At 43.7% G+C, this 25,475-nt stretch overlaps 1 protein-coding gene across 2 annotated transcripts in view; it reads right to left on the reverse strand.

Moving 5' to 3' along the window:
• Positions 1–25,475, reverse strand: part of TRPV1 (transient receptor potential cation channel subfamily V member 1) — a 434,265-nt gene that overhangs the window by 87,764 nt on the left and 321,026 nt on the right. For both annotated transcript variants that reach the window (XM_069615193.1, XM_069615194.1), the window contains exons 9-10: positions 25,149–25,244; positions 20,185–20,255 (exon numbers count right to left, since the gene is read on the reverse strand). In XM_069615193.1, coding sequence (XP_069471294.1) covers positions 20,185–20,255; positions 25,149–25,244 — 167 coding nt within the window. The remainder of the gene's footprint in view (positions 1–20,184; positions 20,256–25,148; positions 25,245–25,475) is intronic.

Raw genomic sequence — 25,475 nt, forward strand, 5'->3', positions numbered from 1 at the left:
AGCAATGCACGTCTGCCTGCCAGTGCCCTGGCCCAGGGCAATGGCAGGCAGGCGTGCGCTGCTGCTGCCCAAGTAGCAGCACAAACCCATTCCCTAGAGCACTGTGATTTTATTTTTCTTCTCTAAAAAAAAGCCCTCCTAGACTAGTACCTACATGTAAACCCCAACTCCCATGTGGAGAAACTAAGCCAAAATAAAATAAAATAAATGAAGGCCTCCGCTGGCGAGTGAGCCACCCTGGGGGCTCTTCAAAACAAAACTGTTAGGAAGTCATGCGCACAGCAACTTGGACACTTGTTGCCCAAATGCAATCCTCATCACAAAAGTGCTGACTGAGCACCGCTACGGGCCGGGATGTTTGTGGGGCACTCCCCTGTGAGAGGGAGAAGGGAGCCAAACTCACCACCACCTAGCCGCGGCCGCGACCCTCCCGCATTTGTGCCGTTTTATATTTTCGTCATTTTTAATGCCAAAAATATAAAACGGCAAACACAAGTCACCAGGGAGAGCCCTGGCAGGGAGAGGGCCTCTCGCTGCCAGGGCTCTCCCTGGTGACTTGTGCCATTTTATATTTTCGGCATTTTTTGTCGAAAAATGCCGAAAATATAAAACGGCACAATTAGCATGATGCGGGAGTGCTTGCGGGCCGCGGCTGCCTTTCAGCCCCGGCCGGGCAAGTATGTGGTCCGTTTTGTAGGACCACCACCATAGGGGTAGTAGCCTGCCCAACACATGTGTGGAGACCCATGCCAGAGCACTAGATGGAGAACCCCACTAATGCCACGTTCACACGGCCACAGTGGGCAGAGCGGGCCCTGGGGCACAGCAGGCAGCCAGACACTACACTACCCCTAGCACTGAGAAGGCACGAAGCATGCACATTCCTTACCCACCCTGGTCTACTGGCACAGTGTCTGAATGGGCATACGAACATCTAAATAGGGATGTGCAGGCTTCGCTGCTCTGTGCCTGCTCTCCCTGCAGCCCTCCCTTCCTGGCAGTTTCTCTTTTGGTATCCTACTGTCCCCCCACCTCTTCATTGAGCGCTTTGAAGCATGTCTCTATGTACAGGCGCTGTACATATAAACAATATATTAAATAAATAAATATATCCCACTGGGGTGTGCCATCTGAAGCCAGTGCCAGTCTCGGCTGAAAACCATGTGCCTTCACCGCTCTTTGCTAAACCTCTTCCCTGAGCTGTGCCCAGGATGAACCCTGGATGTGCAGTCAAAGGCTAACACAGAATCGCCTGTGTCAGGGGCTCTGGTGCCACACACCGTGAGGTCAGCATTGCCAGTTGACGCATGCGCACACAATCACTGCACAATTTCTTCATTGTGAACAGGATTAACCATTTGATGGTCCTTATGTCGTGTATATATACATTCTTTACAAAGAGGTTCATTTTGCTCTTAGGCTATCTAGGGGGTAGTCAATTCTGTGCCTCCCTCTACCCATGTCCATGCGTACCCCTGTGTGCATGAGCTGCCAGTCTCAGTCCAATTCCAGCTGGGCAGCTGTGCACACGTCACAGAGCCCCCATTTCTATTGGGCACTCTTAGCAGCAGAGAGGCCTACGGTGGAAGGGGCAATAATAACCTATCATCTCATATCATATTTGGACAAAAACAAATAATATCTTTGTTGAAACACTGCTTTCACTGCTCTGCTTTCAAAGTTTTGAAATATAGTGTAGCATGTGTATGCAAGATGATTTCAGCTGTTAAAATATAATGTGTATTAGATTTACATCCAGTAAAATATCCACGATGCCCTACTCAGATTTAATTATTGGCAGAACACTAGCAGTATATATTAACATATAATTGCCTTGCAATGTTTGGCTTCATGACAATATGCGCAAAGCTGAGCACTTAATATTCATGTAATATGCTGCCTCAACCGTAACGCCGCCACATTTGCAGATATGAATTGTAATCCCCTTTCCTGGCACAGGTTAATTCCGATAAAATATTAAATGCATTTTCTAATCTAAATGGGTTCATTAGGCGTGCCATGGGCCTGAGAATACCAAACTCCCCACAGGGCTCAGCTTCATTACCGCTGCGCGCTCTGGATTTCTAGGGCTGTTGACTGACTGACAGAATTTGCACGCAGAATGAATCTCCCTTGCTATTGGGCCACTGTCATCATTGAAACACATTTTGATGCAGTGCTTTCTATATTTCGTGCATGTTTTGTATGACCCGTGGCCTGTTGCGTTGCATAATAGTCCTTTTGTATTGAAGTATGTGTGATCTAATCTTATCCATTACCGATGGGCCATTAGTCAATGTGACTGCGCCCAGCTTACGGACGAAACACTTCTTAGCAAATGTTTCACCAGGGTGCATTCCTGTGGTGTGCTGGGCGCAGACCATGTTCTTATGATGCCAGCCCAGCCAGCAGGCTACGTGAGAGCAAGAGTGTTGGGTAGGAATTCCATTGAGATGATCTCTCGTGAGTCGTGACAATCTTTAAAACAACATAAGAATCATGTGGAAACAGTACATGGTGAGAGGTATTTCCCTGTGTAAATAATTATGCACCTCAAAGTTATGTACCCCCATGTTGTCTGTCTTTCCCAACCCTGCGCTTTACTACCCCTTCACCCTACTTAGCTGACTGCCCTTTCGGCTATTTACCATCTGGTTGATACTTTGCCTCCTGGGCTGTGCAATGTAGCACATACTTGCATCCATTGATCTACCTTTTGAACCGCTTTCCTTGATTTCCCCCCTTCTCTGCCTTCTGTCCTCCACGTTCTTTGTTACCCCCTCGCTCCTCTTCTCTCTGATCTACAACCAGTTCTCTGACTTGCCGTTTCTCCTTCTTGCTTATCTGCACCCCAGGTATTTAACTGTCAGCCTGTGCTGCTTCTTCTTGCTGTTTACCCACCTTCCCCTTTGACCTCGGCTCACTGCCTTGTGTTGTGCTTATTCTGTCTACCTTCACCCCTTCATCCCTTGTTGCGGCCAGGCACAGCTGTAGCGCAGCTACACTTGCCAGGTACTTGCCAGGCACAGTGCCACTTGCCAGGCACAGCTGTAGCAGAATTAACTACCCGTTGTTGTAGAAGCAGAAACATGGTGCAAGTTCCTGGGCATCATGATCTAATAGCAGTGCCTGGCAGAAGCTTACACCGTATGCACAAGGCCAAAATGTTGTCTTTGTCAATGCTTGTGTTTGAACAGGATCTCAGTGGCTTTGCCAATGCTGTTTTTAACAGGACTTCAGCGAAGGACACGCAGAGTGCTTATAAATCGGGTGCCTGAAGGGCTGCAGCAAATTAATTTTGTAATGTGAGCTCCACAAAGCGCACTTTTAAAGCCCCAGAACAAAAACATTACAGAAATGTATATATTGCAGCGTTATACAACTGATGACTGGAACATGGTGGGAGTTGCTAGTACTTTCTTTACACATTGCACTAATGATTATTCTGGTGCAGCTTCAATGTTACAAGCAGTTAACTCTCCTTCATGTGTGAAAACCCATTTTAATACTGCTCTGAGCCTATGTTGCCCTTTCTCAGATCAGTCTCTCTCTTTCTCTTTACAGACCATCAGCAACACCTTAAATGAACAAATCCATCCAGTCCAGGGCAATTGTGCAACTAAAAACATCGGACTTCAACCTCCACAGTGCACCTTCCGAGATTTGGATTTCTCATAGCCTGCGAAGGAGTTCATTGCAGTGACCATTCTCCAGAACGAGGTGAGCTAGCATGAGTCTTTTGTAGGGTTTGGTGCTCAGGGCACTCCAACTCGGTTTGTGTTCATCTGTAGTAAAGAAGGTACACAGCTATCTTGTTCACCTTTTTTTTTAAAGAAGCCCATATTTGTGGGGATCAATGAGGTGGGGGAAAATGTGATGAACAGTACAGACTACAGATACAGAATGGCATCTATGACTAGCTGAGAGGGTGGCATGTGAAAATGGAAAGTCATACATATAGTGCAAAAAGGCCTGATTATGGTTCAATGGAATCAAACCTGTCCATTTGGAAACAGTTTTTCGAAGGATAGCATTGGGTGGTGGTTCCCACTTACCTCATGATGTCCTGGTATCTTCCAGTTGAATGGCATACAGTAATTTGTTTTACTGCTGTAAAATCCCACAGTCTTTCAAACATCAGAATACCTTCTTTCTAATCTTCACCGTTGCTCCCACATTGCTTGGGAGGGGTTGGGGTTGTGTCATGCAGTCAGAAAAATCTCCCTACATTCTAAACAAAGTTTTTTTTTTTAACAGTATTAACAGAACAAACTTGCCTCATTTCTTCCATAAGTACTCATTTGCCAAACAAGCTGCAATACGTACTGCGTGGCTGGTGTCAATTGTACTGGTCGATGATAAGTACAGCAGAGTTGTGTATAATTGCAGACGCTATCTGTGTCTAGTACCGACTAATTATACTAATGTGTTATTGAAGAGCATACCTAACAATGACTACATGATTCCATCTACATATACATGTACATAATCATTTTGCTTATTAACAGGTGTCACTGTTGCCGAAAATGAATTCAGTGGACCAATTACTCTCAAAACCATTTTCTGGACTCGCACACAATGAAAAACTGGAGGTGAAAAGACTAGGGCCTGATCGGCCAGATGTAAAAATTGAACAGTCCGCAAAAGATAGGGGAAAGGCTTACACACGCACATTTTCCATGGTGTGGTATGAAAAGAAGACATGGCTCACTGGTAGCATTGCTAAGCGGTCTTTGTTCTGCTTCCCTTGCCTGCTGTTTGGAGGTGAAACGGCATGGACAAAAACCAGAGTCACTGACTTAAAGCATTTGTCAGAAAAAAGCAAGAGACATGAATCGTGCAAATCTCATATTGAGAATATATTACAGCTGTGCATGTTGGGAAGTGTAAATATTGCAACACAGTTGGATGATGCCTATCGCCGGAGCGTGATGAGACATAATGAGGATGTGGATAAAAACCGATACATCTTGTCAAAGTTAATAGACTGTGTGCGTTTTTGTGGTGCATTTGAATTGGCTTTACGTGGCCATGATGAAACTGAAGACTCTCTAAATCCTGGTGTATTTAGAGGCCTGGTGGATTTTGTATCCAGCATAGACAGTGCAATGGAACTACACTTAAAAAATGCAACAGTATTCAAGGGCACTTCAAAAACAATTCAGAATGAACTGCTGGACTGCATGCTCATGGTCACCAGAGAGATCATTGTAGAGCAGTTAAAATGCACAGATTATGTGGCTATTCAGGCAGACGATACAACTGATGTTTCCACTAAGACTCAGTCTGTGCTAGTCTATCGCTACATTGATGAACGATACAGAATTGTTGAAATGTTTTATGGATTCTCTCATCTGAAAGACTCTAGTGCGCAGACCATTGCTACTGCCATAATGGAAAAATTGGACAAAGTATTCCCTGAAGATTGCCACAAAAAAAAGTAATTGCGCAAACATATGATGGTGCGAGTGTAATGAGGGGGGTGTCTGGTGGAGTCCAAAAGAAAGTAGCTGAAGTGTATCCAAATGCACATTATGTACATTGCTATGCACACCAGCTTAACCTCATCATTGAACAGGCTGTTTCAAAAATCTCAGAAGCTCGAGTTTTCTTTTGTGATATCTCTGGCTTCTGTACATTTTTTTCTCGTTCTCCAAAAAGAACCGCAGTTCTAGATGAGGTATCAGATCAAAGACTTCCAAAACCATCTCGCACTCGCTGGAGCTACCATATTCGGGTAGTGGAAGCCATATATCAGCACAGGGAAGCACTCCGTACATGCTTTGAGACCATTATTGAAAGACAGACTGATTTTGAGGGGGTTACTGTGCATGAGGCCCAGGGATTCATTCGAACTCTGAAAGAGAAAGAGTTCCTTTTCTTCCTTTTTTTGTTCAATGACATAATGCCCCAATGTCGACATTCTATATAACCAGCTTCAGAAGCGAGACATTGACTCTGTGTATGTACAGAAAGCTACTGCAACTTTTATCAAGTGCATTGGCAGAGTACGTGAAAGCAGTGACAATCTGGAAGCTAAACTTCCATCAGAGGCAACTTTTTCAGGTCGCAATGTAAATATGAACACTTTGAATCGTTTGGCTAAAGAAGTATGTGACATTATAGTTACACAAGCCCAAGAACGCTTTGCATTTACTAACCATTTGGAGGGGGCCAAATTGTTGCAGAGTGACCTATTTCAAACACATGGACAGTCTTTTCCCAATGATGCACTGAATGCAACTGTCCAAGCGTACCCCATGTTAAACAAGGAAAGACTGCGCACTGAGCTTTCAATTATTTATGAGAGACCAGAATTCTGTAGTTCAAGTGGGGCAATTTCTTTATTAAAAGTGTTTGTTGAAAACAATCTCGAAGAAGCATTTAGTAAGACAATGCAGTTATTAAAAATTCTGATTACTACACCCATGACAACAGCTGAGTCTGAGCGCTGTTTCTCCACCCTGAAGTGAATTAAAACATTATTGAGAAACACAATGACTGAGGATCGTCTGAATGCTTTGGCCATGCTGTCCATGGAAAAACAACTAATTCAAGAGATCCCTGACTTCAATAAACGGACTATTGATAAATTTGCCTCTCTGAAAAATAGACATGCACAATTTGTGTACAAACTTTCAAAATGATTGACCAGTGAATGTTCTGTTACAAACAAGCTATTTGCAGTTATTTTGTGGGTTACCTTGAATTCTTTGTTTCAATGGCCTTATGTATGTTAGGATTTTGTGTAGAACAGTAAGAAATGTGAAGTATGTTTTGATGTTATGGTTGTTGGTTGATAATAAAGCACTCAACATAATAAACTTAGTAAACTATTTCTGTTGCATTTTTCTCCATGCAATATGTATGTGCTATTTCTGAGACCTGTGCATTCCACGTGTTGCAACTTTGAGAAACTGAAGCAATGGCAACTCAGCGTGGCAGACAGCCATTAAAGGTAGGACAAATGTCGCAATAATTAAGTGGTTAAAAACTAAAGTAATATTTTAGCTTAGTTTCCCCCTTTCAGAAAATGCCTAAAATCCCACCTTAGTAAGAGGATGAGCGCATGTGAATGCCAGTAACAGCATGACAAACATGTTTCCATCATTACTGACTATATAATGAATTTCTTTATACATACACCATAGTACCAGCTATTCTCAATACAAGCTGCTGTAAAATACACCATCACACTTGCACACGTAAGAAAAGTGTACCGCCATTAATATGTAAAACCGAATGCTTTTTTCATATTTCGGTGGGTTTTTTGGACAGTAAATTGCACATTTTGTAGGCCATTTTTCCAAAATTTTCGTGGTGGGAGAACCGCCCGCACCCCGCTTGGGGGGGTGGGCTCGCGCGCTGCGCACGCTCGCTACTAAATTCGCCCTGGAACATTTACACCCCACCAGCTTTCAAACTCACCAGCCGCCACTGTGTACCGTACAATCCCTCTCTCAAAAGTTTCTGGCTGGTGGCAGTGGTTATTACTGTAAATATTCGACCGCAAATATTTCCCTATGGGATTTTCCCATTGTTCGAGGCTACCACTTTTACTGACAGCCTCTAACATACCGCCGGTGTATTTTAATATTAACTTTGCTCCGGTAGGTTTTTATTGCCAGAACTTTAATATAACTTCTTTCTCGTGTCTTCCTCTAAACTCCTAACCCAGGTCGGGGATCCTTTGTTCGTCCTTTTGGCGGGCTTCTGCCGAGAAGCCCTCCTTTTGGTACCACTGAGTCTGGGGTGGGTCCATTGTGTGGGAGGGGAAGTAGAACCCCTGGACAGGGTTGCCTCAGCAAGCCATGTCGCACTCTATCCTGATAGGCTGGAGGGTCTCCCGCCAAGATGACCACTCCACTGTGTGAGTGACAATTAGGCTGTATGAATGAGGATCTTTTTGCATAAAATCAGGGTCCTGAGGACTGGAAAAGCAAGACGTCGCCACTGGAAGAAGCCGAAGAGAAGAGAAGCCAAAGACATCTACAACAACTGAACCACCGGTGAAGCCCTGCTGCAGCGTCTCACAACTTTTCTCAACACAACGAGGGAAGATCTTCACCTGCAAGAGCCTTCTTCCCTTGAAATGGTGGGGCCAACCAGTTTTCCAATCGCCTTCCCGGACCTGCCTTGGTCGAATCTCCCATACCCTGTACTTGGAGGCCGGATAGCCAGGCACCAGTCCACCCGGACTGTGATTTAAAGGAGCGTACCTTTTATTTGTCGGGCAGCACCGTGGCTGGTTTCATCCCTGGGTAGTGCAGTAACTCGAACCTTCCACCATGACGAGAGCCTCTCTTCCTCTGCTGGATCACCCAAACTGCAGGAACTACCAGGAACAACCGCCACCGCAGGAGCCACTTCTCCATGTTAAGGTACATTGTTCCGCCAGGCCGCCCTTTCTTCACGGTAGCACTAAAGGTGTTTTAAATCCTTTACCTACCTGTTGGTTTGGCCACCCCTCTCTCTTAACATTGTCTTTTCAATGTCTGCATCCGCCTTTTCCACTTCGTTAACCAAAGACTTGCCTGCAGCTACAAGAACATTTTTGCTCCTGGGCCCTTGCCCTGTACCAACTGACTTTGGCACAGGCCTACAGACTCTGGCCACATTCTTTAGATCTGCCTTCTTTAGATTGATTCTCAGCTAGAATTGTGTGGTGCACCTATTTTCTTTTAACTACCCTTTCCTTTCCATTTTCTAACCTTGTGAAATGCCATTTTGCTCAGTTTTCATTTAAGTATTGCTTATACTGATACACTGCCTTGCTTAAACCGGTTCACAAACTGATGGGAAGTGTTGCTAGGGTGTGTAAGAACCTATTTCTTTATAACTTGTGGTTTCCCTCCCTTGTGAGGAATTGTTAGAGGATCCCTTGTGTGTAGTTGTCACTGTGCCGTTTTGCTCAGTTTTCACTCTGGTTCACTTGGTCTACAATTTAACTTGGGAGTGTGTATATTTTTCCTTTGACTTAATTGAACTTGCTTGGTGACTGTGATACATGTGTTTTATTAGAAGTGTATAAAATAAATATATATCTACTTTTTAAATACAAAGCTTTGGTCAGTGTTTCCTTGTACCATAGTCTAGTGGGCTTATTGTGTAAACCCTGAATACTGCTCATCTCCCTCTTGAGATAAGTCTGACTGCCCAGCCACAGTTACCAACTAAATCATTGTGGTACAGACTGATACCAAAAGGGGATTTATTGCTCTCACCTGTAGTCCTAATCTTCTGTAGTGCTCCCTAAGGGAACTGCACGGGATTCTGCCTAATAAGCACCAATTCTATCCCTCCTAGCTTCAGAAGCCTTTGAACCTTCAGGTTTAGATTTCTTAGTGCAGGAAACAGAAAGAAGTCAAAGTGGAAGGAGAATGGAAGCCAGAAGCCAACTTCCTTCTGTCACCACTGAGGACACATGAGATACCTTTGAAATGAGCCTTGGCTCTTGAATATGTGCTGATATTGTCCCCTCTCCCCATGGTGCAATTGCGAACTTGAGAATTCCTTTTGGGCTTTTTGAATATGCAATGGGGATTGTAGCAGAGAACATCCCTTTACACTGAAAATTAGAGGTTCTGTTTTATATTAATATGATATGATATGCTTTATCCCGGCATGTCCTATTTAAATGTAATGCTGCTAATTTTGAAGGGCTCTCTAATGGACAGAAAAAAATGAAGATGTGAAGGTTGAGATGTATGGACTCTAATGTAGTCTAGTGGTGAGCAATGAAAAGAATTCACCTTTGGCAGCATCACTATTGCAGTGATTCAAAGGATCTTTGATCTTTGATAGTACGAAGCAACTCAAATTCACCAAAGCAAAGTCCAGGCATGCCTGTCTTTGCATGACGAGGCCCAAGCAAATATCCTGCAAAGTTCTCTCTGTCCCATTACAGGAAGTTCTGTGCATTTGATAAACAAGAGCATTTTGACCCAGCAGGCTTGAACTCATCTATGCTTTGATTGTGGAGAACAGCTTTAAAAAAAAATAAAGTTCCTCCCGCATCAAGGGAGCACACCTCACCATAATAGCTTGATAGTTGGATTGTGTAAGAGTTTATGTTAATAGTTCATAGTAATTTTTTTCTCTTTGTATCCAGAAATGTTTCATATTTGTCAGCTGCGGTTGAAGAAAAAGTAAGCTCAACTCTTACCAGGGGACCAACCATAAGACTGTGCAGGAGAATAAGAAAACACACATACACATTCATCAAAAGGAGCTTTGTATCTAATGTGTACAACATTCTCCGCTGACACCTTTGATGCAGATTTCTTCTATGAATATTATTTACAAGATTAACGCAACACCAACATTTGGAAAATGTACACAGAGCTGCAACAACTCATTGATTGGGGACATATATTATCATAATTGTTTTTTTATAACGCATTTAATACCGAAGAAGTTTCTAAGCGCGGACCTGGGATTCAAACATGTGTTATTCTACGTCGTCTTGCTTCCAAGACCAGAGCGTTGCCACTGAACTATACTACCTGCGCTACACTATGCACCTGTCTGTCTCCACCTAGCTCTGGACGACACCTTCAAGAAATTCTTTGACTGGAAAAATGTACATCTCAGATCCCAAAATAAGAATACTGTGGCAGAAAAGCAGTTAAGCAAAATCATTCTTCATAAGACTGAGCAAGAAGGTCATATTTCTGCAGCATTTGTCTGGGGGTGTCCACGTGCTGTCTGAGAGGAGTTCTCATGGATATTACTAGGGAATAAAGAAGGGAGAGGCAAAAGGAGGTCAGCCGCCTAGGGAAGAAACTATAACAAGTGGACATCGAATATGATTTATCGATTCACCTAGACAAGCGACAAGAACTCATAAAGAAATAAAAAGGCCTGAATAAAATGCTGTCTAGAAGGACTGAGAAGGCCCTTTTTTTCGGATGAGGAAACACTACTGCAATAAGGTAGGGCAATGAGACCATGCAATGGTTAATCGCTTGACAAATCTGGAAAAAGAACAATCATGGTTCTATGATTGCATAAAGATTGTATGTCCTAAAGAATTAACAAATCATTCCTGAGTAACGTAAGGAGTTATATACTTCTGAGACTGTGTTATAAAAATTATATTTGAAGGAATTCCTATATATCAAGGTGGCCGGCCTCCAAAAAGAAGAAGGTACCAACAGATACCTCCGGGTCTGGGCGCTATACAGATGTAATACATAAATAAATAGATCAGCTGTGATTGACAGGGGGGCGGGGCAGAGGGCACGTGACCTAGATACACTTGCACCAGCTGGCCATCTACAAATCAGAGTGACATAGGAGCTGTTACAAAAGATCTAGCACCTATAAGATCGTAAACACACAAGGGAAACCCATCTTCAGTTGCAAATAGCATTGCTGCATAGAATGCTTCCATCTGAGGATAGGCATGAGTTTAAGGTGTAGATGTGAACAATCCATCTGGCCCTGCTTGTTTGGACTTAACTTGGATTATAGCTAACCTACCAAATGAAGTCTTGCTATTAACTGAAGAAGCGCAGGCTTCACTGCTTGATGTTGCCAGTAGATGTTGGTTTGTCCATTATATATGACATTTTCTTATGAATCGACATTTTGATCATCGTTCCTGTATAGTGGTATGGTCCTTGCATGGTTTTTACCCTCTGACTAATTATTCTGTGTCTCAACCCAGGGTCAGTAGCTTGCGGCGCAGTATGCCAATTGGGACTACACTGGCAAAGTGGAACAGAGGTAGTGACATGGTGCTGAACCTCCTGTTTTGCTGCGATTATGTATAAGCAATTCATCATGTTTTATTTTTTGCTTCATTGGATCCATCCTCTGACCGCAACACCTACTTTAAACACTTGTGGTTGTACTCAAAGCAACCCAGCACTTAGATCTTGCTTTTATTGAAATGTATGAATTATATTTGAATGTCTGTTTTTATATACACCTGAATAATCTCTTAATTTCACTGGGGCTCATTAGGAGTTTAGCGGTATACGGTAAAAGTGGCGGTAACAGAATTACCACCACTTTTATCACAGCACTGAATAAGGACTTGGTGCTAATTACACAGGCGTAAGTAGACCCGGTGGAATTAACATTGGCAGAATTACTACCAATATCCACTGGCGAAATTATTACCAGGATTGAAAACGGTATGTGCACTGTATCACAAGTTTAAATACCACTGGAAATGGGTGATAATTCAGCCAAAAACCCAGTGCAGTTACATCCACCTAAAAGGTAGAGGTAAATGCATACAGTGATGGAAACAAGTCACAAGTGCACCAAATCCACTCTGAAAGACTACAAAAGGCGTGCACCTGACACAAACACACTTTCCAACAACATGCTGCCGCTAACTGCCACTAAGTGGGATATACAGCTCTTCCTGCTCTACATTGAGTTCAGAGGCAGGTACAGCAGCACAGGGCACAGAGATGAGGAGGATGAAACGCCATGCAAGGCGAGCGCACATTACCCAGGTCAGGCCCTCAGCCTGGACATTCATTGACACTCTGTGCCGGCTGAACAGGTAGACCATAGTAGAGCTACTCTCCCTGATCCATGACGCCATACAGAGCAGGAATCACATACAAACTGCCTTACCCCCGCTGCTGAAGCATGAGTCGGTCCTTCATTTCCTTGAAATTGGCAGGTATCAGCACACTGTGGGAATGCTGCATGGCTTGTCCCAGCCCACATATTAATATGTGCTTGTGCAGTTGCTGTAAGCACTCCTGCAGAATGCCCGTCCGGCACATCTCCCTGCCACCACCCCGGCACAGATGAATACAGCAAAGGCAGTTTCTATGCTGCAGCCCACCTTCCAAACATAATTGCCAATCTGGACTGCACCCATGTGGCGTTGGTCGCCCCCTAGGCATCCAAAGAGGTATACTGCAACAGGAAGCAATATCACTCCATAAATGTCCAGGTTACCTGCGATGCTGACCTTGTGATCACACACTGCTGTGCCCCATTCCCTGGTTCCACACACAATGCTATGGTCCTGTGGAACAGCACACTTCCCGCATACATGGAGAGCCACAGAGGCCAATGCACATGCATACTGGATGAGTACAAGTGCCACCACACAAAATGATCTTGCAGCACTAGTGAAATGCTATGTGAAAGGGTGGTGATATACTGGAGGGTAATTTCCTACTCTGTCAAAGACTGGGATATATGTAGAAAAATAAGTGGGTTATGTCCTGACAGGCATGAGCCTCATGGCCCAAAAAACATTCATATTGATTGTTGGTAGTCTCCTCAATATAAAGGACGTTACGCAGAGGTTCAATATATTACTCAACTGCTAAAATGTCCTAAATTGAACTCCCTGTTAAATGGAGAGCTCCTAGATATGTGATTATAATTTACATATCTCCCTATTTCTTCATATCGATCCCTTGGAATGTGAAAGGGTGATGACATTACCACAACTGATCAAAGTATGTCCTGTCAAGGGCCTGCACATGCAGGACCTACCATCTCACCTCGCACATGACAGCCACCAACCCACAGTACTTGGACATGCAGGACAATGCAGTAGTATGTCGGCGATGCATACTGCCCAAACAAGCAAGCAATGCACACATAGTGGACTGCAGGAACCACAATGCAAGGGGACACATACCTACGCATTGAATGTCACAGTTCAACACTGCACAAAGACAATGTAACTCTGGCAGAAAGCAATGCCATGTAATCCGCTAACCATGTATGTGAAGCTCTAATCGAAAGAACCCAAACACCGTAAACATGCACACGAACAACAAACCACCCATCAGGGCACATGCATGATAGCAATGTACAGGCCCAACACAGGCTACACACACTCTGCAATGCTAATCACAGACAATTAGAGACCTATGGCGTATGATTTGGGCCGTTTTTGGTGTCTACTTTTTTTTTTTTTTTATTTATTTAAAATGTTTCGTTTGACTTATCAAACTTTTCATTTGTATTTCTGCTTCTACTCTTCTTACCACAAGTTTTTATTCTGATTTTTCTTTTACGGTTCTTTGTTGATTTCAATCCAAAATTTGATCACTGTAATGATCAGCGATTGTTTGTTTCCTTGGAGCAACATTGCCCATCGCTCTTCACTTGACATTCGGTGGTTTGATATTTTAAAGAAATCTCTGAATAGGTCACGTTGGTTTGTTAACCTTGGGCACACCATGATTAGGTGAAATAGTGTTTCTGGTTCTGTAGGGTCTTTACAGTAACGACAGACTGGTGACGTACTATGTGTTCGATCTATTAATGACAGATATTCACGCGTAGGTAGGATGTTCAAACGAAATCGCAAAAACAAGTCACGGATTTTCGTACAAGGGAATTGAAGTAAATACGCAGGCAACACGTTTATAGCTCTTGCTTCCATGTCAGCATTCAGATGTCTTTTAAATTTTTTCTGGTCTTCTATTGTTCTTATCCAGTCGTTTTTCTGAATTTTTCGTTTAGCATATTGAGGTCTGTTTCTCAAGATTTCCTCCGTGATTTCCTCTTGTTCCATTTTTATTTTGATTTCGCTTGTCCACTTTGTTAACGCTGTGACGTGGAATGCCTGTTTTTTGTCTTTTAAGATTTCCAATGCTGGGATTTTTTCCTCCAAGAAAATTTTTCTATATAGGTCCATTTGTTTCCACAGTACAATGGATTGAATAGATTGGAGGGCAAGTTCATAACGAATTCTAGATATTGGAAAGGCTTTTGGCAGAGCAAGGGTTTTTCTCCAGAATATAGCTTCATATCTTGGCCATTTCAATAGTTGTTGATTTATCAAAGATTCGCTCGCGTACGTCAGGATGGGAATGATTTTTTGTTTATACAGTAGGGTTGTAGGTTTTACCGTATATGCGCCATATTTGCAGTGAAAGAAGCGGCCTTGTCTTGACAACGATATTGCTTTTTCTTCAATGTTTTCTTGCCATTCTTTTTCATTCTTAGATGGGTTAATTATTGCACCTAAATATTTTATGGTTTTGGTTGTCGCGATGTTTTTCTGGTCCAGATAGCATTTTGGCGACCATTGTTTCTTTGAGTTCTCAGCGATGAGTTTCATCATTTTGGTTTTGTCTGTGTTAATTTGTAAATCATTTGCTTTCATAAAAGCTTGCGTTTTATTCAGTGTTATTTGTAGTCCTTTCACTGTTTTGTCCATGATTATAATGTCATCAGCGAAAATTAAGGTTTGAATAGATTCGCTATTTATCTTTGGTGGATTTGCCATAGTATGTTTAATTTTTCGTTCAAACTCGTGGGTGGTGTCTACACAGGATTGGAGGGGCCTTGATGTACAGTCCAGAGAAGGTTGGACAAATAATTCTTGCCTGTGCCATGCTGCAGAACATCACCCTCCCCATGAGGACATGCCTCACCTAGAAGACAGCGACTCAATATCTACAGGTGCAGTGCTACCACTCAGTGAGCAGGAGGAGGGAAGAGATGGTCATCTGGCAGCAAGAAATAATTGGCAATTATTGCCGAACACATTGATAATCAACTGCTGCACGCCTTTGTATATAGCCAAGTCTTGAATACATCACAGTTACACAAACAGGATTGTCCTAGCATTGCTTCAAGTGAACAAGAATTTAATTGTGCAGTGTCAAAAACATCCATCCCCAACACCTATACCCACCCACCTCGCCATCCACAACACCTATAGCCACCCACCTCCCCATCTCCAACACCCATAACAACCCCAATACCCATACCCACCCACATCCCTAACACCCATACCTACCCATCTCACCCATCCTCAAAACCCACACCCATCCACCTCCTCCATCCCCAACACCCATACCCACCCACCTCCCCATCCCCAAACCCCATACCCACCCGCCCCCACTATCCCCCACACCCATGCCCGGTGAAAAAGTGTAATGTGGTAACATTACATTCCTTGGCCTCTTGCACTTGCCAGGCAGTTCTGGCTGTGGGTCAGCCACATTTTTCATGGAGCAGCGCTGTGGGCTGCCAGCAGACGATGCCTCCATGTGGGTCACTGAGGTGGACAGGTCAGACTCTGGCCTCCGGATGTGCTTGAGGTTCAGGAGCATGCTGGCCTGCATTGACAATGATATGCCCTCCATCAGCTCTCTCTGACCCACAACAGTCAGGGCAGATGATGCCACCGATGATTGTGGTCGCTCCTGGTCCAAGAACCTTGCATTCCTCTATGAGGTACCCTGCACAGAGTCACAGTTTCCTTGCAGATGGTGCTCTTGGGTATCTGCAATTGTCTCCAGGTTGATCTGTCGCTGCTCCATCATGTCCATCCTCCTCTATATAGCACAGATAGAATGCTGTGCAATGGGCTATGGGCTGTGGCGAGGGCTAGGGCTGAAGTAGGGGGGCACAAAACCTCTGTGAGCTCTGCCGTGCAGTTCACTGGCATCAGTGGCACCCTCTGATTCCAGGTCACGCTGCATGTGTGCCGGGTCGCCTTGCTCAGGTGACTATGGGGTGTCATGGGGCAAATGGGTGTGTGTGGGTGCAGATTGATGTGCACCGATGGCAGCATCAGGCTACCTCGGACACAACCAAAGGGGACAGGTGTGGAGTGGCAGTTGCAGGGATTGGGGTGCAGCACCTGCAGCTGCGTGTGTAGTGATGCCATCTGGTGTAGTGCTGCCAGTGACATGTGCAATGCTGGTGGGTGGGCCACTTGGCACACTCGTGCGGACTGTGGTGGTGTCTCCACTTCTTGCAGCTGGCATGGCACTGCTGGGCCCTGGTGTCTCGCTCCTGCGCTTTCTCCTGCTTTTCCCATTGCTGGCAGTGCATGGGTGGAGGTTGTTGTGGTTGCACTGCCATGAGACGTAGATGGGCCTGCATCCTCTACCTTTGCTGACTGTTAACCTGTTGGGTGTACAATGACGTGCTGTAAGTCATCATTCATACTTTTACGTGGGCTTGAAAGTCACTCATGGTCGAAGATCATCGTACACACATGTGGTCTGAGGAGCAGGGTCCATGCAAATTTCTAATGTAAGGTGGGGAAGTGGTGGGAAGTGTCTGCTGATGGTGTACACCCATGGACGCTTTGCCTGTTGGGCTGACGATATGGCCTGTGCATGTGGTTGAACTGGGGGGGGGTCACTTTGGCACTTGGTCTTCCCAGCACACTTGGGTGCTGTTCATGGTTGCATGGACTCACATGCAAATTAATTCATACTACAGTGCTTGGGTATGTGCACAGTCACCCACCTTCCCTTGCATACGCATGTAGTGCCATTGCCTTTGGATGCATTGGCATGTGTTTGTATATTCCACTGCTCATTGGGTGCATCTATGCTGAGGGACACATGAATGGGATGGTTATTTGGCCAGTGCATTGTCGTGGTAGGTTGGGGGCATTCATACTTCCCAGCTTTGCCTTGTCTGCTGGCTCCAACCTGGGCACTCCCAACACCTACTATACCCTCCATATGGAGTATACTGCTTGCCTTCCCTCCCCTCTCATGGGGTCTGGACAAGGGGGTACACAGTGCCGTCTCCTGTTGTAGATGTCTCTCACTGTAGTTTTGACAGGAGCCTGCAGACATTCCACCTGTTATGGCTGACCTCGCTGTCCCTTGGAACTGGGACCACTGCCATGACCTTATCTCGGATGCTGGCCCAGATGGCAACCTTCCTCTGGCCAGATGTCTTCCTGTGCCTACAGCCATACAGTTCTTCAGCATGGGCACTAGCTCAGCAGTGAGGACCTGCAGCTCTGCTTTGCTGAATTTCTGCTTGCGAAGCCTCATATCTGGCACCTTCCTTTGCCTTTGTCCTGTGACGTGTTCTGTCATCCTTCTGGATTCGGATGGCAACCGGAAAAGGGGGATTCTGGGTGGATTTGGTTTTTAAAGATGACCGCCGCCATGCTTCCTCTTCCATCGATAATGCTATTTTCGCGGGCGGTAATTCTGCCGTCTCTAATTCCACCAACGGAATTAGCACTGAACGTGGCAACGGTAATGGTAATTCTGCCAATTCTGGTCAGAATTACTGTCTGAAACTCATTTACAGCGGCAATTCTGCCGGGCAGACTTACCGTTACTGCTAATGGTGTGTGCAAGCTTCTGGCAAAGTGTAAAACAGCAGTAATTTCACTGGAATCCACAGCAGCCACACAAAGGCGAAAGGGACAGCACAACAGAACAGGTAAAGGGCTCTTGTTCCAAGAGCTCAGATTAGTAGGAGTGCTCTGAGGAAGTAGAAGGTGATGATGATGATGAAATCCTGGAAAATAATACTAAGCCCTTGCTGAAGGGTAGGTGGGGAGATGGGAAAGGGGTATGAGATAGTAAGAGAAAGGTGACGTATAGAGGATTGGTGGACTGGGGCCATCTACAAGAGGGTTGACAAATATAGAGGGGAATGAAGCAGTAAGGGAAGTAGGATGGAGCAAGGCAATGAAGTTAGAAACAAGAAGGGATTGGCAGAAATGAGAAAATGTTGAACAAGTGTTGGCAAAAGAAACTTAAGGGAAGACAAGAATGCAAAAAGGGGGCACAGATGAAGAGAAAGGGGCAGTGAGGAAAAAGGACAGACACAAGTTAAGAAGCCGATGGGGTCTTGAAAGGGACATCAGTCTTTAGTGGGGAAAGATGAAATGTCGAAGGCCAAGGGACAATATGGGACTTTTCACTGCCTCATAGTTTAGTTTAGTTTAGTTTGGTTTCTTTATTTGTACCGCACACGGAACCCTCAGGTAACTGGGAGCTTAAAGCTTGTACAGAGGTTACAGAATGTTGAACAAGAAGATCAGCAGTAATATGGAAATCTTTACAGGAAATAAATGTAGTTTATACAGGAGATAAAAGTAATTTTGGCTGCCGGAATTATACAGGAAATACATGTAGTTTTTACAGGAGATACAAGTAATCATACCTCATGAAGGACGGGCCAATGGTCTGGCCCTTCATCCTAGGGGGTTGTATAGTGATTGTTATGCTAAGGAGACGAGAGGCCACTTGCACGCCATCCTGGCTAACTATGGAAGTGGTCATTGCGCAGGTGACAAGTGTAATCATGTGATCAACATTTGTGGTCTACTGACTTAGCTGACCCTCTTATACCATTACATCTGTTTGCAACCTCATCTGCCCATCCGATTTGCAGCATGTTCAATGTTTCAGTGTGCATGTTATTTAGTATCTCATAAATAATATTTGTGAATGATTGATTGTAGATGGAGTAGGAGATTGATCCTAACAGAAATGGACTGCCTGCCTTCCCAATACTTTGCTAGATCCTTCCATCAACCAGTAAGAGATTTGAATTCTGCGGGTGGGCAACAAGAGGACAGAGCATGCGGCAGGTAACAGACTGTTGATATTACCATGCCGGCATCAGGTCTTATTAGGTCTTGATGACATCACTGTATGAAATAATATTAAGTTGTCTGAAAGCCAGAGGAGCCTTTTCATTTGGGCCCTGTCCCAGCAAAATGATACACACAATGCTACATCCCATTCATTTTAATGGAAGAAGCCTGGCTAGAGACCCAGGTTACTCCTCACTGATGAGGCCCAACAAGGCCAAACCATGTCTGGGGATGCTTTTGGTCTCATGCAGAAGGGATGTGACCCAGCATTTTGGGCTGGGCTTCCCCTTTTGGGGTGGGACCAAGCCAGATTTGCATATGGTCTTTCCCCTTTTGTAATGGCTTGGCAGGAGAAGAACAATGGTCTGGAGGGTGTCCCAGAGCTATGCCAGAGGTTAAGATTAATTCTAAACCTTTCAGCCATCGCCACTTTGGGTTTGCTACAAGCTTTGCTCAAGGCCTCTTAACAGTAGTCACAACTAAGAAGAGTTGGCCTGTAACAGAGGAGACATCTTGATATAACAACCTGGCCAACTGTTTTGTAGAGGCTGAGAAAGATCTTCAGAGAGTATGAGCCAGGCAGGATACGTGGGCCTAGCATTAGGGCTTGCTTAGGTGAAAGGAGTTGTCGGATGATCTGTGTTTGGGCGGTTCATGATCATTTGAGTCTCTTGTACCATTAAATAAAGCTGCAGCTTTAATCAGCCAGTGCCAGTGTTCACATGTGCATGCTAGGGAGTGTGGTTGATTGGGTGGACTGTAAGTACCTGCTCAATGCCCTCAATAAGGCTGTAGTCTGGTGGACAGAAGGACAGCTCAACCATGAACCTGTGGAAAGTTGTAATAGAGAATAGAGTAATACTTACAACAGAACCTCACTGTAGCTGTCAATGAACAAGGTCTTCAGAGAAGGGCGCCTTTGCACAAAATATTGAATCTAGCAGAAGAAAATAGTGATTAGGAGAAAGGAAAGGATAAAGTCACATGCAAATTAAGATCATGCTGGGTGGATAGGTCATGCGTTAAGCACTCATCTTGACATGGACCAAGTCTGCACTTTGAACATTGAAATCCTGGCAGTCCAGCTCAGTCTTTTCATCCTTCTGAAGTTAGTAAATCGAGTTGCAGTAATTTGGGTAATAATAACAAATGATATTACAGTACTTAGAAGCAGGAGGAATCCAGCATGAAGCCCTACCTATACACCCAATATTATTATGTTCTTATTTATTCAAATGCTTCTTTTCATTTGCGATGCATATGAGTGACTGGGAAGGATATTTCATTGCTGCATGTGCCAAAATATAAAGTGCTTTTGCATATAAACCTCAAAACACCTTTCCGCATAGCAAAAGGTGAGAGAAAAATTATGTAGCCATAAAAAAAGGAATTTCGTCAATCAAGAAGTTCCTTTTCCTATATCACAACTGTCCCTTTTCCCACACCAAGTATCTGCAACCTTTTGCTCTCCGGATGTTTTGGACTACCATCAACCCTAGCAATAGTAGCCAATGGTGAAGGATCATGGGTGTTGACGTCCAAAACATCTGGAAAGGCACAGGCTGCACACCCCTGTCCCACCCAAAGCATGACTGCTACTTGATGTGGTGTTGAGGCAGGATCAAGATTTCCATATTTTCTGGGACAAGCTCCAGCACTAAATTAAAAACTATTCAGCACCACCTTATATTCACCTGACACATACCAAGGCCTTCCTTTGCCACGCAGAATACTGCTATTATTTAAATCATTGGCCATTAATGTCCAACAGTGATGCTCGGGTTCTCCCGTACCCTCCTCCTTCCGCCCCTTTAGGTCTGTATTTCAAGTCTTAAGCCAATTGTATTTCATCGCTTGTTATGCCTTTGGTTTCACTAGAGCCATCATTCTTAAATGACCCCCTTTAAGAAGTAGAGTCCCAATTAGTGCTTTCACTTTGCTCATTTTTGGTCATTGTCGTATTCGGTCATTTTAAGTACAATACTTTTCAAAGAAGCATAGATGGAACATGATTTATTTCTGACACCCACACGTCATGCTTCTCAGTGTTCCAATGCTGGGAGATATGAGCCTCTTTTCTGTGACTAGTTGCCTGCCACAGTCCGTCATATTGAAACTCATGAATGCCTTCCATTTTCACAGCTATAGTGTAGCTCTTCCACCACATTACAATGTTATTAGGTTTTCGCTTCGACAACAGCTATATAGCCAAAATCCAATAATACCATGAAGATGAAAAGGGAAGAATTTGATTGGGGGTGGAAAATCATCTAAACAAATAGTTCTTCCATGTCCCCAAAATTGTCATCCTCATATCATACTGTTGGTCCATGCCACACTAGTGCATATGACTGTCTCTTTCATGCTGTGTTTCAGATTTAGCAAGTGTGAGAAATGGAAGTCTCTTTTGCTGGAATCCAGCTTGTCTTGCCTAACACTCTTGTCAACTCAATATATGTCTTACAAATGGCCCGGGAACATTTGAGTATGTTATTCTACTCGGTAGTGTAAGCTCTCTGAGAAGTAATACATCAGTCTTTTTATTTCTTACTGCATTCCACTGTATGGCTCTTGTTCTGTCAATGTTCGCGACGTGCTCGCCTTGAAAGCAAGATGACACAGAGCAACACAGGTCCGATCCCCGGGTCCGCGCTTAAGAACCTCTGAATATTAAGCGTGATATAAATAACCTATCATGTCATAGAGCATAGTACACAGGGCAAGCCATGCCACATTTCACATCAGACCTTGTCCAACAGATTCTCCACCAACTTTCCCTAACCACAAAATACCCAAGTGCTTCTTCAAACGTCATCTGCTTTTTCTACATTTCATCCAGGTCTTCAAGAAGTTCTGATTTTGACTCCATTTCTAACCCTGGATCAAACGCTCCTGTGAACAGTATTCTATTCTAGCTGAGCAAAACCCCCAAAATGACCCACGAATATTAGCAGCTCACTGATTCAAAGGTGTGGTGTTCTTTGAATATTGACAGGTCACTTTGTGGGAGGAAGAACAGGTCACCCCCATCCCATGAAACACTCACATGCCCCCTCCCTCTCATGTCATCCCACAGCACTCCAAAGAAATCTAAAAACGATCTTCTAGTTGCACTATAGAAGCACTGGAAAAACTTGCAAGTGCCTGCCAGACCACAGTAGGGCAGTGGGGCATCGAGTAGGGCCCTATGGAAGATGGCAGCAGCCTGCCCTCCCTCACTGGGACCTAGCTTTTGACCCATGTGAAGTGTAGTTAGAACAACAGAGTTTGGCTGGAGGGAAATCCCCTCATGCCCAAAAAACAGGAGTCCAGAAATGTGACAAATTGCTGCTTTATTTAGTCCAAGCAGGGATACGCATACGGATTCTACGGCTCCAAATGTACTCTCAGGCGGGCAGTGAGTTTTCAAGCTGCAATAACCTCACAACAAAAAGATACATTCCTCAACTATCAAACAATGCAGGGCGATTTTCCACGAATGTTTGAAATGCAGGTAGATCGAGTTATCCGCAAACTAGTTTTCACAGCATTAGTTCTAGAATTTCTCTGCAGAATTGCTATCTTCGTAAGCACAAAATACTTGCACTTCCTGGTGCTCTCATAAAGTGAGCCCATGCTCTTCTCTTATTCATTTTAAATAATGCCAGCAAGAGAGTAAGTAGATAGGTTTACAGCATGCACTGCTGATAAAAAAAAAGATCAGATGCAATAATTTCCGGAGAATAATCTCAGCAACTAGATGAACGGTACAAAATTTTTTCGGGGGGTTTTTTGCAAAACCTTTTTGGCTGAAAAAACACATCTAAAAATATAGGTGAGTGGCGTTAAGAGGATGTGAGTGGTATGAGGGTATGGGGTATAGGGACTAGATAATAGGGAAGGGAGACCTGGGGGAGGGGGAACGCACAAATAAAATAAATATTATATTCGGCTAAAAAACCTGGCGATCTAAGAACATAGAACCATGGTTTCCAAGAGAGAACGCAGCCTTTGCAGTACACTGGCACCTTCCTACCACCACTGAATGCTCTTGAAATGAGGGGGCAGAGGAGGGCGGAGAGGAGAATAAATTGGCATATCTTGCTACAGCTGCTCACTTAGCTGATTTATAAACTGTTCTAGTGACTCGCAGTTCAGAGGCAATGCTTGCCTCCAAGTTGCTGAACCGCTGTAGCATATAACATAGTTCAGTGGGTTGAGCAGCCAGGTCACAGGTTTGAATCCCAGCAACACTGACAAAAATGTAACATGTGAGCCACTGTATTTTTTTTTTATTGCGGCTGGACTAACTGCTGCAATTCTGCGTCCGCAATTTTAGAGGTTGACGTAAGAAAGGCTACTAAGGTAGAGGGCAATGGAAAGGGCGTGCACAGTAAGTAGATGGCCACGTCCTGCTCAGTTGATTGGATTCACAATTCACTGGAAGCCACGTCGGAAACACACGCACTTATCTGAATGCTAACAGGCATTCAGTTTACATATAAATGCTCAATATATTGATTATTTAGTTCGAAGTGTATAATGGCCTGTTCTATCGCATGTTCCACAGTAGTGACGTATTAACATTTTGCATATGCTTACCTTATTATACGCAGCAGTGCATTTTTAAATTCAACAGACTTTTCCCTTGAACAGATAACTTCTAGACATTTCAAGTACATACAGGGCCTAATTTACAAAGGGGTTTTCAATGGGTTTGCACCATTGTAAAACCCTTTTGTAAATCAGGCCCACTGTGTTTGTAATATGGCTTGTTAGTATATTCTTTCCTTGCTCTGTTTCTAACACTTTCTTAACAAGCCTTTTAGATAAAATGAGACCATTTACAAAAAGGTAGTCATGAGTAAGTCATAGTTATTTGTGGTAATCTCTTTAGGAATTGACTAGCCTCTCTGCAGGAATACGTCTTAGCCACTCCTTGCATCTTCTTTACATGAATTGAATAATCTGTCCCAGGAATAAATCTAATTTACTCTGGATCACTTGTTTAAGAATTGAATAGTCTCTCTCAAACAGTAAGCCCGAGTTTCTACCAGTAACTTCTTTATGAATTGAATAGTGTCTCTCCAGGAGTGATTCAGAATTACTCCTGGTAACTGCCTTATAAATCAAATAGTCTCTCCCCATTAATAAATCAGTTACTACCAGTAACTTCTTTATAAATTGAATAATCTCTCTCCAGGAGTATTTCAGAGTTACTCCTGCTAACTGCTTTATGAATCGAATAGTCACTCTCCAGGAGTAATTCAGAGTTACTCCTGGTAACTGCTTTATGAATCGAATAGTCTCTCTCCATTAATAAGTCAGTAACTACCAGTAACTTCTTTATGAATTGAATAATCTCTTTCCAGGAGTAAATCAGAGTTATTCCTGGTAACTGCTTTATGAATCGAATAGTCACTCTCCAGGAGTAATTCAGAGTTACTCCTGGTAACTGCTTTATGAATCGAATAGTCACTCTCCAAGAGTAATTCAGAGTTACTCCTGGTAACTGCTTTATGAATCGAATAGTTACTCTCCAAGAGTAATTCAGAGTTACTCCTGGTAACTGCTTTTTGAATCGAATAGTCTACCTCCATTAATCAGTCAGTTACTACCAGCAACTTCTTTACAAATCGAAAAGTCACTCTCCAGGAGTAAGTCAAAGTTACTACCAGTAATTTCTTTGTGAATCTGCCCACTGTGTTTGGTGGCATTGGTTCATAGGATGACTTTTTCATTATATTTGTGTCACTTAAGAAAGTGGGGTTCTATTTTCTATCACGTTATGCCATTTGCACAATCTAAATCCTGTGCTTAGTTTAAAAACCTTATTTAGGATGAAACTTACCCCTCGGATGAAGAAATAGATTCCTCCGATCACAGTGGTGATCTCTCCAGCGTAGCGCAGATAAGCGTCTCTTGAATGCTCAATTGGGAAGGGAGGCTGTGTGAAATAGAAAAGGGCACGAAATTAGCCATTGTAAGAGCAGCAAAACATAATATCATCACCATAGTATAGGGAGTTGAGGGGGGAATCAAGGAGGGGTCTGCATGCTGAATTCCTTCCCTCATTTTATACATAAGAGGGAATTCTTCGTTGACCTGGAGAAGACTTGATGCGAATAACAATGTCTATGGAGATCATGTCTTTAGTACATCACATTCCTAGGTCCCC

This window comes from Ambystoma mexicanum, chromosome 9 (assembly GCF_040938575.1).
Source record: "Ambystoma mexicanum isolate Mex_15411 chromosome 9, UKY_AmexF1_1, whole genome shotgun sequence".
NCBI lineage: Eukaryota > Metazoa > Chordata > Amphibia > Caudata > Ambystomatidae > Ambystoma > Ambystoma mexicanum.